This window comes from Raphanus sativus, chromosome 4 (assembly GCF_000801105.2).
Source record: "Raphanus sativus cultivar WK10039 chromosome 4, ASM80110v3, whole genome shotgun sequence".
Classification (NCBI taxonomy): Eukaryota; Viridiplantae; Streptophyta; class Magnoliopsida; order Brassicales; family Brassicaceae; genus Raphanus; species Raphanus sativus.
This window is the reverse complement of record NC_079514.1, coordinates 48,614,167-48,626,936: the sequence shown is the minus strand read 5'-3', so window position 1 is coordinate 48,626,936 and position 12,770 is coordinate 48,614,167. Positions and strand designations below refer to the sequence as shown.

General features: G+C 33.6%; 2 protein-coding genes across 2 annotated transcripts; both read right to left on the bottom strand.

Moving 5' to 3' along the window:
• Positions 1–1,312: 1,312 nt before the first annotated feature.
• On the bottom strand, positions 1,313–1,924 carry LOC130511408 (uncharacterized). The gene has a single exon (XM_057008381.1). It carries the CDS (start codon positions 1,922–1,924, stop codon positions 1,313–1,315), a length of 612 nt encoding a protein of 203 aa, XP_056864361.1.
• A 34-nt stretch (positions 1,925–1,958) lies between these two features.
• LOC108831385 (uncharacterized) lies at positions 1,959–5,210 on the bottom strand. Its single transcript, XM_057008380.1, has 5 exons — positions 4,703–5,210; positions 4,028–4,490; positions 3,120–3,775; positions 2,091–3,043; positions 1,959–1,976 (listed from the first exon to the last, which is right to left on the bottom strand). The coding sequence occupies exons 1-5, from the start codon at positions 5,208–5,210 to the stop codon at positions 1,959–1,961; spliced, it is 2,598 nt and encodes an 865-aa protein (XP_056864360.1).
• Positions 5,211–12,770: the final 7,560 nt, after the last annotated feature.

Below are 12,770 nucleotides of genomic sequence, written 5' to 3'. Positions count from 1 at the left end.
AAGGAGGTTGTTTAATTTATTATAAAATAATGACTAAATGTGTAAGCAAAAAAAAATATTAAATATGTTATTCATATTTATGAACAATTCTCATTTGTTATTAGTTTATTGAAAATACAGTGACTAAATGTGTAAATAAAAGAAAGTACAAATCTCTACTTTTAATGTTTTCAAACATATCTCATTTATTATATTATCCTTGTTTCCAAACAAAATCCAATTGTGTACTTCAACTTTAATAATATAGATGCATAATTAAGTTATCAAAATAGAATAAAGAAATGCAAAATAGGATAAAGAAATGCAAAATAGAATAAGAAAATAATATACTAAAATTAATTGTTAATTAATAGGACCAGAACATATATATATCTAGGTCCAACTTAAAAATCCACCTAGAAAAAATCACAATGTTTCTGTTTTAATAATATAGATATGAATATTCTCTCGTAAATGGCATCAATTTAGAAAAGAAAATTAGTTGACTTTTCCTGTTATAAGACGATCATTTAATACAATACTAGGTGACCGGTCCACACCCTGTGCGGGCAATGTACAGTTTCAAAATATGTTCAAAATACTGGTCGGGTTTGGAAGTAACAAGATTTATATCATAAGACCACCTATTTTGGGATAAAGCATCAGGCACAGTGCATATGATGGTAGTTAATATTTTAAAAGGAGGAGATGAAACAAAGTAACTTCAGTATCAAGAGGTTGTTATTGTGAATATGTATAATTTCAACGTTCCAAAAAATTATGTGTTTAGACATCAATTTTTTTTTCCGAAATAGATAACTAATAGTATATATTTAGAGATGACTACATATTTTACATTATCAGTAATTAGAATTAGATGATATATATGTTGTAATTTGTTATTTTTCCCACTGCAAATTATTGTATGCATGAATTTGAGTAGTAAAATGTATATAGCAACATTAAAAGAAAAGATAATAAAATTGAAAATATTATCCATAAATTGTATAAAGTATGAAGTACAATTTTCGATAAAGAAAACAACTTCGATGAGAAACCTGAAAAAACAAACAATTTTATTTTGTAAGAAATTGGACTGGTTATCGTTATTTGAAAGATTTGCAAATTTGTAAATTTTAACTTCTCGGGAAACAATATTAAATTCACATACCATGATCAAAATAGTCTGAACAATTTTTTCCGAAAATAAAATAGTATTGATCTTAATAGTCATCACCACCCATCTGCCAAATACAAAAAATAAACAATCGTGACAATTGATATATTTTTAAAAAGATATTGTGAAAAAATATATAACAATCACGTACCCTGCCTACGGAATATTTTGAAAAACTTGTTTGTAGACAACATTCAATGTTTTTGTCTCCGCCTTCCTTTCTTTACCTGTTATTAGGATTTTTAATCCAGATCTCGACTTAACTCTTGAAAGTGCAACGTAGAGCTGACCATGAGAGAACACTAGCCTAGGCAAAAACAAACCAACACTTCCAAGTGTTTGACCTTGACTTTTGTTGATGGTCATCGCGAAAGCCAATGTAACGGGAAACTGTCTTCGACGCATTCTGAAGGGAAACTTTGTGTCAGGTGGACTGATATACATTCTAGGAATCCAGACTTTGTCTCCAGTAATACTGTTTCCGGTTATAATTCTACCTTCTATCACATGGGGGGGCAACTGAGTAACAATTAGCCTAGTACCATTGCATAAGCCATCTACCAAATCCAAGTTACGGAGACACATAATAGGAGCACCAACCTTCAGCTTCAAATTATGTCTAGGCATTCCTGCCACTCTAACACTGTTCAAAAACTCTGTTGGATAGGTAACATTTTCTTCTACATCAACATCGGATGGTATTATACTGTCAGAACTAAGGTAAACCTTGTATTCACCTGAAAGCACGTGTAAATCCTTTAGAGACATGTAAAAAGTTACTTGAACATAAGAGTAAACAAAATCAAATGTTACCTGGCAACTGCGAAAGCATGTAAGCATTTATTTTATCAACTTCATCATTTGTGGGTGTGAGAATGGCTCGATGTCTATACAAATCCTTATCTTCTGAGGTTTGAAAAGCTTGTCCATAAACCTCCTTTGCAATAGTATGAATAGGATCTTCTCCAGTATTTTTTATCAACAGATCAGAAGGAATGTCAATGTCAACTTGACCGTCGTTTGGCAAATTTATTTTTCCATCTCCAACATCCAAAATCCATTTTGAGAAGGATTGAAGCTCTTTTGCTTCATCATCACTAAGACCAGCGAGCAATCTCATGTTTTTTGTTAGCTTCAAAACTTTGCAGTGCTCCCAAAGATATGACGAATTCAGAGTCACCAAAACAGTCTCTGCTCTACCACCTCCGGGTATAACCGGTAAAATCTGTCTGAAATCTCCACCGAAAACAACTACTTTACCTCCAAAAGGTTTGTCTTCAGAAGATCTTATAATATCACGCATAGAACGATCCAACGTCTCGAAACAGTGTCTGCTCATCATAGGCGCCTCATCCCATACAATGAGCTTTGTTGCTTTAACTAATTCTGCACGATCTGATCCTGGCTCCATTTTCTTGCAAGTAGTAAACTCGTCGGCATCTATCGGAATACCAAACCTGGAATGTGCGGTTCTACCTCCTTCCAACAACAATGCAGCAATTCCACTGGATGCGGTATTTAGAACAATCATACGTCTAGATCGGATTGCTGATGAGAGTGCTCTATATACGAAGGTTTTACCTGTGCCTCCATAACCATAAAGAAAGAACACTCCACCGCTATCATTCAAAACTGCATCCAAAATCTCGTTGTAAACCCCTCTTTGCTCATCTGTTATCATCGCCATAAGTCTTTCATTTTCCTTTAGCTGATCTTCTACAACATACTTAAGTTCATCATTTATAAGGCGATTGCCGTTGTAACAACCAAAATCATCTGGCTTTGGCATTAGGGGCCATTTCTGGAGGCTACGACCATTGCTAAGCAAATGATTTTGGATCTCGGTTAGAGCAATGTTTTTGATCTGATCTATGGTCAAGTTCAACTCTGCAAGTTTGAAAAATTAATTAAAAAAGAGAGACCTCATTTAAAACATATTTGGTTTAATAAGAAAAAAGCTCACCGACATTTCCAGTTTCTCGTCGTTTCTTGTAGAGAATATCGTCGGTAAGATACTCCCAAATAGCTTCCCACACAACATGAGGCTGAGATAATGTTTTGGATACCAACATTCTCGAAAAAAGCTTCCTCGCATATGTGCCAGAACTATTATCACTGCAATCTTTGATAGCTTCTATGTATTCCTTGTCATCATCCATCAATCCCAAAGCATAGCAGGCATCTTCGTATGTAGAATATACAACACCATCAACTGTTCTTATATCCTCGTATGATTTCGGCCCTCTTACCCAATTTAGCATTACTCTTAAGAAATATAGCTCATCTTGTGCTGGATTAATATGCGCAATCCTCCCTATCACAAAGCCTCGTTTACGTGGTACCCATTCTCTCATACTTGATTTCCAAACAAATTTTGTTGGAAATTCGGCATATGTCAAATCTCTTGCCTCTGGGTATTTTTGATTTGCTATGAACCACGCCAGAAACATGGATTGGTTGATAGATTTTTTCTTCAGAATATTCTCAATAGGTTCATCTTCATAAAAAAACACCAGCTCCTGATCCGGGAGCTGAAATCCAAGTTTCTCTACAGAAGTAGTACGAAAATGTGTAGGAAAAGCAAGAACCCGCCACGACGACTCGCATGCAGTTATATATCTAATATACAAATACGATAAACATAAATTAGAAACAACAATCGTAGACCTTAAAATGTAAAGACAGTTTAACTAAATTATTATAATGTAATTATTTAATTGTATAAACATAGTTTTTTAATTTCATATACGATAGTATATATATTTGTCTAAGCGTATAGTTTAATACTTTAGACTAATATTAATAGAATATTTTTTATTTTCGGTTCATGAACACATAGATACTCAGTAATAATAATAAATAAAATAATACCTGCAGTCGTAATATGTTTTTATTTCGTCTATGACGCCATCTTCATCTTCTTTATCTATTGCAGCTGAAGCATAATCAGGTCCCTTATGGATATATTTGAAAAGATACTTAACAGCTCGCGTTTGGATGCACCACTCGACATTCATATGCGCGTGATATCGAAGCATGAGGTTTCTATTGTAAGGTACAACATATCCATTGTCTAATCTGATTCCATTTTTCTCAATGAACCTACCATCAATACGACGCATGTAAGCTGGAAATCCATTTGCGTCAATCGATGTCCTGATGTTCAGTCGTTTCGGAAACATCTTAGAACATTTACCAATAACCATACATACATTATCCTTCTTTGCTGGACCGCAAGGACCATGCATCATACAATCCCCAACGATTGCATACAGGTCTGGATCTACCGTCTTGTCCGGTATCTCAGCCGATATAATAGTGTCTATATGATCAGCTGTTGGAAATTTGGCTCCATTTTACATGAAGACGAGAATATGAGCGTGTGACATTCCTCTTTTCTGAACCTCAATCGTGTACATTACTGACAAAACACAAAAGAAATCATTTAAAACATTTTAACTGAGCAAAATACTATCTAAAGAAGTTCTTTGAAAAACAAAACAAAAAACACCGGCATCACTGGAGAAAATTTGTTAGGGTATTTACCTGCAGAAACTGGGCCAAATAAGGAGCCGTCCTTTTTTGTCAAAAACTCGATAAGATTATCGAGTTTCATCTTGAAAACTCTGCACAATATTTCAGGTCTGTCTTCGGTGGTAAGGTTATATTTTTTCAGATATTTTGTAACTTCAGGCCATTTTGGATTGCACGTAAAAGTGATGAAAAGATCTGGAAATCCATAGTACTTGCACAGAGCCATGGCATCGTAGTAATGCTGCTTCATATACCGTTTTCCTCCGGTGAAAGTTGCTGGGATGAAAATTCGGCTCCCTTGCTCAGCCATCTTAGCTCCGCCTTTTGCAGCTGCTTTCTGGATTGCATCATAACTAACTGACCGGAGTTTTTTCTGATTCAGCCACAAGTAATGCAGTCTACTCGATTCTATCATTGTGTAGGCGTCCACAAGGAACTGATGAAACAATCTGCCTGATCTCGTAATCGTGGGTGCTTCCCCCTTCCTCTCTAAAACGCGAAATGCAAAGTATTCACGCATAGTTACATTTTTGTGTTTTCTCCCAGCCGTGTCTTCAAAACCAATTGGAATATTTAATCGAAAACCAACCTCTCCATATGGAAACAATAGTTGATACTGCAGAGGCAAATACGCCGGATGTAATTCACTTATCCTTTGCAACTTTCTACTTGTACTCTCTAGAACAATATCTCGGGGCTCCATATTTAAAACAAATCTCCAGGTATCAAAGCAGCAACTTCATTTGCAGTGGGCAGATTATGGGTCCGTCCATCAGATTGCCGACTTTCAATCAACCTCATCCTATAACCTGTTGATCCTTCCACGTCGAACCTATCTTTTGCAGACCTCAAAGCCTTAACATGAGGATTATACTGATCTAACATATTCTGCAGAAGAAGAACAAGTGGTTCTCTTAGTTTCTTAGCGCTAGCTCCGTCAGACCTGGACAGTATATTAAGAATCAAAACTAAGTTAACAAATTGTAGACAAACATGCAAAATCCTAAAATATAATCATAATAAGTTCAAAAAGTCTACAAAATTACCCGGCATAAGCGTCAAGTCTATTTTTTTATCTCATTTAAAGTATCAATGATATACAGCTGGGAGAATTTTGGAGCTTGTCTAGGCTCGGGAACTATATCACCAATACGATGATAGTTCTCACCGGACATTCGGAAAACAAATGGTCCACGACCATTGTTAATAGAATGATCTATCTTCCCCCCAAGTGATGTGAAAGAGAACATCATATTGTAAGCTCGTATAAACTCTCGATAATGTTTACTTAATTCGTCTCCTTTGCATAACAAATACATTAACTCCATTGGAGGATTCGCAAGCCGAGGAAGTACAACTTTACCATGTTTACAACACATTGAGAATACAGGTTTCTTGCTACGACGGTGTTTTGCAATTCTTTCACCATACCACATGTATGCTTGACAAAACCTACAATTCCAAACTGGATCTCCTTCGTCGTAATAACCTGTATAAAAAATGACATCATTAGTATAAAAACTAACTACTAAATTGTTATTTATTATCAAGAGACATTGTACAATTTTGAATACATCATCGTTTTTTTGTAACCCGATAGTAATAGATGAAATTACGGTATGATTTTCTTGTTGTGGGATATGTTGTGGTGATGGGTTTATCAAAGACTCTCCACCAGGATAGCCACTGTAAGTCTGATTCTCGTCATCTTCATCTTCATTTTCAGACTCACTCTCCATTTCATATCGATTATTATAAGCTGCATGAAAAGTATATCACAACATATAAAATCGAATATCATCAATGAATATAAATTTGAGTCTAACTATGTAGATGGAAAAGACTTTCTACCTTCAGGATGATCCTGTACGATGAACATTGGTGGAGGAATGAATTCATTTGTTTTGTTTTGGTTTGGACACTGAGTAGCTGCAAAAGATTGACTTAAACATATAAACGAATGTAAGTATGTTAGAAATTGCTGAAATTGGTACACATCTACAACATTTAAAACAATACCTTCAGGATTTGAATCTGTTTCAAACAATGGTGGAAGACCAGAACTCGATGGTCCTGCAATGTTCAAACCTGGTCTTGCTGTTTTTGGAAATGTTTAAGTTTAGTTGCACTTTAGATATAGTACAATACAATATATATCCCTTCATTATTATTTAAAACTCGTTGTTACATTTCTTTTGTTTAGTCTTTGAATTAACCGATGGAGGTGATCCAATTATCTTACGTTTCCTGAAGGAAATGTTGGTACTCCCGATAATAGATTCTTGATTACCAATTGAAGCTAAAAGATAACATTGTTTTATTATAAGAAACTTTTTTTCAATCAAAGTCCATTAGCTTGACTATTTCTTTAAAATAATACTACTTCAAAAATAACTTATGTTATCTGCCATGATTAGTTACTGGTTCATATACTCGATGGGTCCATGTTGGTTACAGAGCCACTGCCATTTAAAATATTTAGTGAAGTTTGGGTTGAAGTATAAGAACCTGCAGACGTAAGTACAATAACCTTTAGAAATAAGTAATGTAATATGGAGAAATGTTTGCATACTTTTTCTATAGTATTATCGTAAGTATCAGTGGAAAAGAAACTATTACCGATATTTGGTACAACTGATGGCTTGGTTGGCTTGAAAATCCTTGTCACTGTTTAATTAAACGTAGATCACTGTCAGAAATGTTTGGTTCTTTGGCAGATTAACAAAAATCAACGTCGGGAAAATCAAACCGCAAAGAGAATAACCTCTATTTGAGGTAGTAAGGCCTATTGTTCTTTTGTTATTCAGTATTTCCTTTCTCGCAGATCTATCTTGCTGTGTTAATCCAGGTTTAGGCTCCGATGGCTGTGGATTAATGGGTCGAAATACTTGATTCGTAACATTATGAAAGGGCGTTCTAAAAGGATTGATTGTTGTTTCTGGTGAAACATTTGTGATGGACGACTTTTGTGTTATATTTCCCGTTGGAGTATTCTCTTTGTCATTCATACCTATGTTATTAAAGTGTGGCAGAAAATAGAAAAAATATTAAAAGTTTGTTACTTTTGAATGTGTACGAAATTGTTATGAAATATATTTGTTGAAGAGAATTTATGTTATTTGTATCAATTTTCCATACCAATCGGGTATACTCAGTTATATATTCAGCAGTATTAAACTTATAATAAAATGATAAAGGTTTATATTTAATTTTAAGAAAAACATACCCATTTTTTTAATCTTTGGTGGTTTCTTCCCACTGTCTGTTCCTAGTGGATTACTTCTCTTCATGCGTCAGACTTTTCAGATATTGCTTGTGTCTTTTCTAAGAACAGGACTCTACCTATAGAATTTTCCGAATGCAATTAGAAAAAGGCTTCAACAAACTTATATAGTTTGAAAGAAAATGAAGACTATAGAATTCAGAAGACGACCTATTTAATCAATATAATAAAGATAGATTCATGACTATTAGGTTTTATTTGAAATATATGCAAAATCCTTTGTTGCCAATTCTAAAGTTGGTATTAATTTCTTACCGTGTCTATATTCCTTGCGCAAGTGAATATGATATTTTTCGGAAAACAGTTGATATTTTATAATTGACGAATCATCTGTTGTTAGCTGTGTACTGATTGTTTTGGTAAGTTTAACATATATAGAACCCCAATTTTTTTTCACCTTAGATATAAAATAATTTATCGGATCTAAAATGCAACTGATTGGGTTATTCTTTTGATAAAGTTTTAAAGATTAAATGTGCTATGATCTCAAAAAAGTTGTATAGTAGTTATTTTATAAACCAATTATATAAGAACAACTTATTATTCATTGTGATAAGACAAAAAACGCAAAAGGGAAATAATGGAAAATAATTTAATTGTTTAAAAAATGCCAAATCCAAATAATTGTTTAAACGCTTGCACTTTTGAGTGCATAATGGTCTTGATCTTTCTTCCTTCATTTTGGATTAGCATCGATTCTTTTAATACTCACTCCTCATCTGAGTCATAATCATGAAAGATGACAACATGTGGCTGCATAAATAAATAATTTTGTTAGAATATGTAAATATACTTACAATATCAAATGCTCTATTGCAACCAAAACTAACATGTGGATGAAAGAGTTCGATTATTTCTGCATTGTCAACAACTGAATCAACAACATATGCTGAATTTTGTTCTTTTTGACCATTAGATTCGCTAGTCAGCATAAATAGAATTTTCCTCCCAATCAATTCAGTTAGAGATTGTGGTAGTAAATGTGGATTTTCTTATAAAACATAAATATTCATTTCCGATGTGTAAAGTATCTCAATAATAAATTCTTTAATCCCCCTAATAAAAATGAAGCAAATACCTGAGGAGCCTCTTGGACCAACTGAAACGCAGGTCTTCTAATTAGCTTCTCCGCGATATTGTTGAAAAGCACAAATTTGGCTTCAACATTTGATTCATCGCTAACACGTACAACCAAGTGGTAACTAAAGATATAAAAGCTATTTAGTATATGAAATTTTAACAAAATGATAGTATAATGTCCGGAAGGTTGAAAACTATAAAGACCATACCAGTTAATACCATTATCAAAATCCTTTCTACAACTTTTGCAATTGTATTGAGGGTTCTGGTGAATATTTTGATTCTCTCCCTCAATACCATTTACTTGTCTATCCATTTTTCTTGTGCAAACTTTGCAGGCCGTGTAGTACCATGGTTTATCCAAATCAATGGCCTCGATTTTAGCAACAACCATAAACCTTCCAGACTATGATAAAGCATTGAAATGCAAATCATATAAAAAATATTAGATGTTGAGAATTACTTTTCCCTTATACAAAAAAAACATTTAGGAAATTTAGTAGAAGGTCGAAATGTTTACCTCATTTGATTCAATAATTTCAGATATGGATTTCTTCACGGTTGTCATTGAATGCCTCTTCAACGGTTGAACCATAGTAATGCTGAGTTGTCTCCAGACGCCCTTTCTTGAATGCCTCTTCAACGGTTGAACCATAGCCTTCGACCATTGGAGCCTTCATTTTGAGATCCTTGTTTCCTGCCATGATATAGATCTTGATCTGCATGTTAGGTTTAAACAGTACGGGTTAGATAAATAAAAATATGAGAAATGAAACAGCCAATAATAACCATTTGCTTACTTGCTAATCCAAAATTTAAAAAATAATAAAACAAATAAACTGGATCTCCGATTCAAATATAAATTATAATAACCCTAGCAAGATCAACATACATAACCTACAGAACAAATCTGTAAATCGTGGCTACAAAACCTATCTAAACTCCTTTCTTTGTGAAACGATCTACTGTTTTACAAATTGATTACTAACGATATATACATCCTATAATCGAAAAATACATAACGAAATATACAGGAAAATATAAATGATGGCTACAAAACCAAACACAATATACAGTTTATAAATCGATCTACAGTTTATCATAGACAGTAAACGAAACCCTAAAGAGAAAGAGAACTCACTTGCGTAATAGTTGGCGAGACAAAAGCAAACGAAGAAGAGAAATGATAGATTTGGGAAGTTTCTCGGTCAGTGTACAGTTTATATAGAAGAAGGAGAATCGAAGGGTCGTGACTTTTCACATGACAACTGGACCCCGTCAAATGTTTTCATACCTTTTTGTCATTTCTCATTTTTAGTATTGGGCTTCATTTTGTAGTAAGGGCGATATAACTCATGGGCTAAGTTCATTAGAATTTAAGAACACCCTAAACCAGTTCAAGTTTTTCTTAAACCTTTATGAATGTCAATCGACTAAATTATGAACGAACGCATGTCTATGCAAATGTAATCAACCGAAAAATATAATTCACATCAAACCTTTATATGACGACATCTGTAAGATATAGGTGGAGTTAAGGAAAAAGAAATATTTTTCTGCCAATTTCATTTATTCATGGAAGAGTAGTAAAAATTATATATTCACTCTCGACTATGCATTTTTTTCTGCCAATTAGTAAACCATGGATACTGAGATTGAAACAACCGTGTATAGCATTAATAATTCATAAAAACATAAAAATTTCATATTTTAATAGCATAGTAAATCTTCAATCTTCAAGTTGAATCTCGTACTAACTAATTAGTAAACCATGAATAGTAATATTTATCCAATCCTTGGAAAGAAAAATAGTAAGAATCTCAATGATATAATGCAATATTCGTAAAACAGTTTCCAGCGAAGGATTAAAGAAATAAAGACAAAGACAAAGCCACGATTGTAGAAAGATACGTCTCATTAACTATCATTGACATTAGCTATGTTACTCTCCCTTGACTTTCTTTAGAAAAAGTTTTTTGTTCACGGAATGTTGATCCTCTAGGCTACTCTGTTGTTCATCTTGGCTTTTTCTTTTAGACAATGGAGTTCCTGATAAACCACCTGAACCAGAAGAAATATCATCTGAAGACTGCAGCATTAGGACCTAGAAAGAAAAAGTTTAACCGATCAGTATTACGATAATGTAAGAATTAGCTGAACTATACACACCAATGAGAACAATACCTGTTTAACTGGCAAAGCAGCAAATTCCTCAATCAGTTTACGGTCAGCAGTAGCAATTCGAACAACATACTGAGAGCTCTTTCCTTTGATGTTATCAGCATCAACTGAAACCTCAAAAGGATTCTCTTGCCAAAAAGGTCGCTAACAGCTTCTGGTAACAAGTCTTCATCTAGATTCTACAAGTACAAAGGGAAAAGTGAGGACTCTAATTTATACATATAGTAATAATTTTGTCTTTTATTTAAATTTGACGGTATCTCATCATGGAGTTCAGCGGCAGAACGACGCACAAGCACTTGAGCATTGCCATCAAACAAAAGAAAGTGTGCCTCACCGGTTTCGTCTTTAACGTGGACAATTAATTTAAACCTGAGTTACCAATTAAGTTTAATGTCAATTAATAACTGGATGACGTACACGATAATTCCACATCGTATAACAAAAATCAGAATAGTTAATTATGTACGCGTTCAATGAAATACCTCGGAATGACATCAATGTGTTCTTTATCACATGTATTGCAGTAGAACAAGGGACAGTTCTCATCATCAACATTGGTTGTAGGCATAACTTTTTGTTGTGGTATTTGCAACTTAGATATTGCCAACCACGCTCAGTATCTACGTTTTCAATAGTCCCCAAGGTGACAAAAGTCCCAACCTACTCAAGACAACAGCATGTTAGGATCAATATTAAAATTAATAATTTTAATTTAATAAAAAATAATAGTGAACGTCTAACCAGAGTACTGTCAACGATATCTCTTATTGTTAGCCTCTCATTAAGAACAAAAAACCAGGCACAAACAGATGTAGCACTAGCAACACTCCATTGGCTACTATCCTTGTTTGTAATAGCAAGTGAATCATTAGGAAGACTACATAGATAAAAAGACATAATTTTACTTTAGAGTCCAATTTAATAACACATTTTTAAAAAAATACATTTTTTATTACGTACCACAATTTAAACTCATCAACCAATGAACACGTTGGGTTTAGCAAAATGTGGGTGGAATTAAACCCGCTGGATATGGAGTAAACCCCTGGAGAACATTCATCATATTATATTGTCTGCGAGTAATAATTAGAAACCTTAACAAATCAAATTACATACCTTTCCACTCTTTAATGGAACAGAACCTGATAATAGAAATAATCATTATGGACATGTTACTCATATTGTAGTCGTATACTTGTTTAGCATAACCACCCCACAGAGTACACATCATCTTGACATTACTGTATAATAAAAACTCATCGTAAAATGTAGACCTTTTAACTCATTAAAAAAACCACAATAATAATAGAAATTTCAGCTTACCTAGAGTTAAAGGTTTATTATAAATAGGCATTAAAGCTTAAAGTTGTATTGAGACTTTGATAATTAATAAACGAGCTTTTGCTTTATACCTTGAAAGAGATTTGATTAAATTCATCTTCTTTGAGTTGCCTTGTTATTGATTTGATTAAATTCATCAATACAGAAAGTTGGTCTCAAGACGCTATCGAAAGAAACTCTTGATTGATCCAA

Excerpts from the sequence above, each read along its gene's own strand:
- LOC130511408 (XM_057008381.1), bottom strand. The coding sequence starts at position 1,924 with ATGTCTCTAAAGGATTTACACGTGCTTTCAGGTGAATACAAGGTTTAC.
- LOC108831385 (XM_057008380.1), bottom strand. The coding sequence starts at position 5,210 with ATGCGTGAATACTTTGCATTTCGCGTTTTAGAGAGGAAGGGGGAAGCA. Across the intron at positions 3,776-4,027 it reads AAAACATATTACGACTGCAG|ATATATAACTGCATGCGAGT; the intron begins GTATTATTTTAT and ends TTTGTATATTAG. Across the intron at positions 3,044-3,119 it reads ACGAGAAACTGGAAATGTCG|AGTTGAACTTGACCATAGAT; the intron begins GTGAGCTTTTTT and ends TCAAACTTGCAG.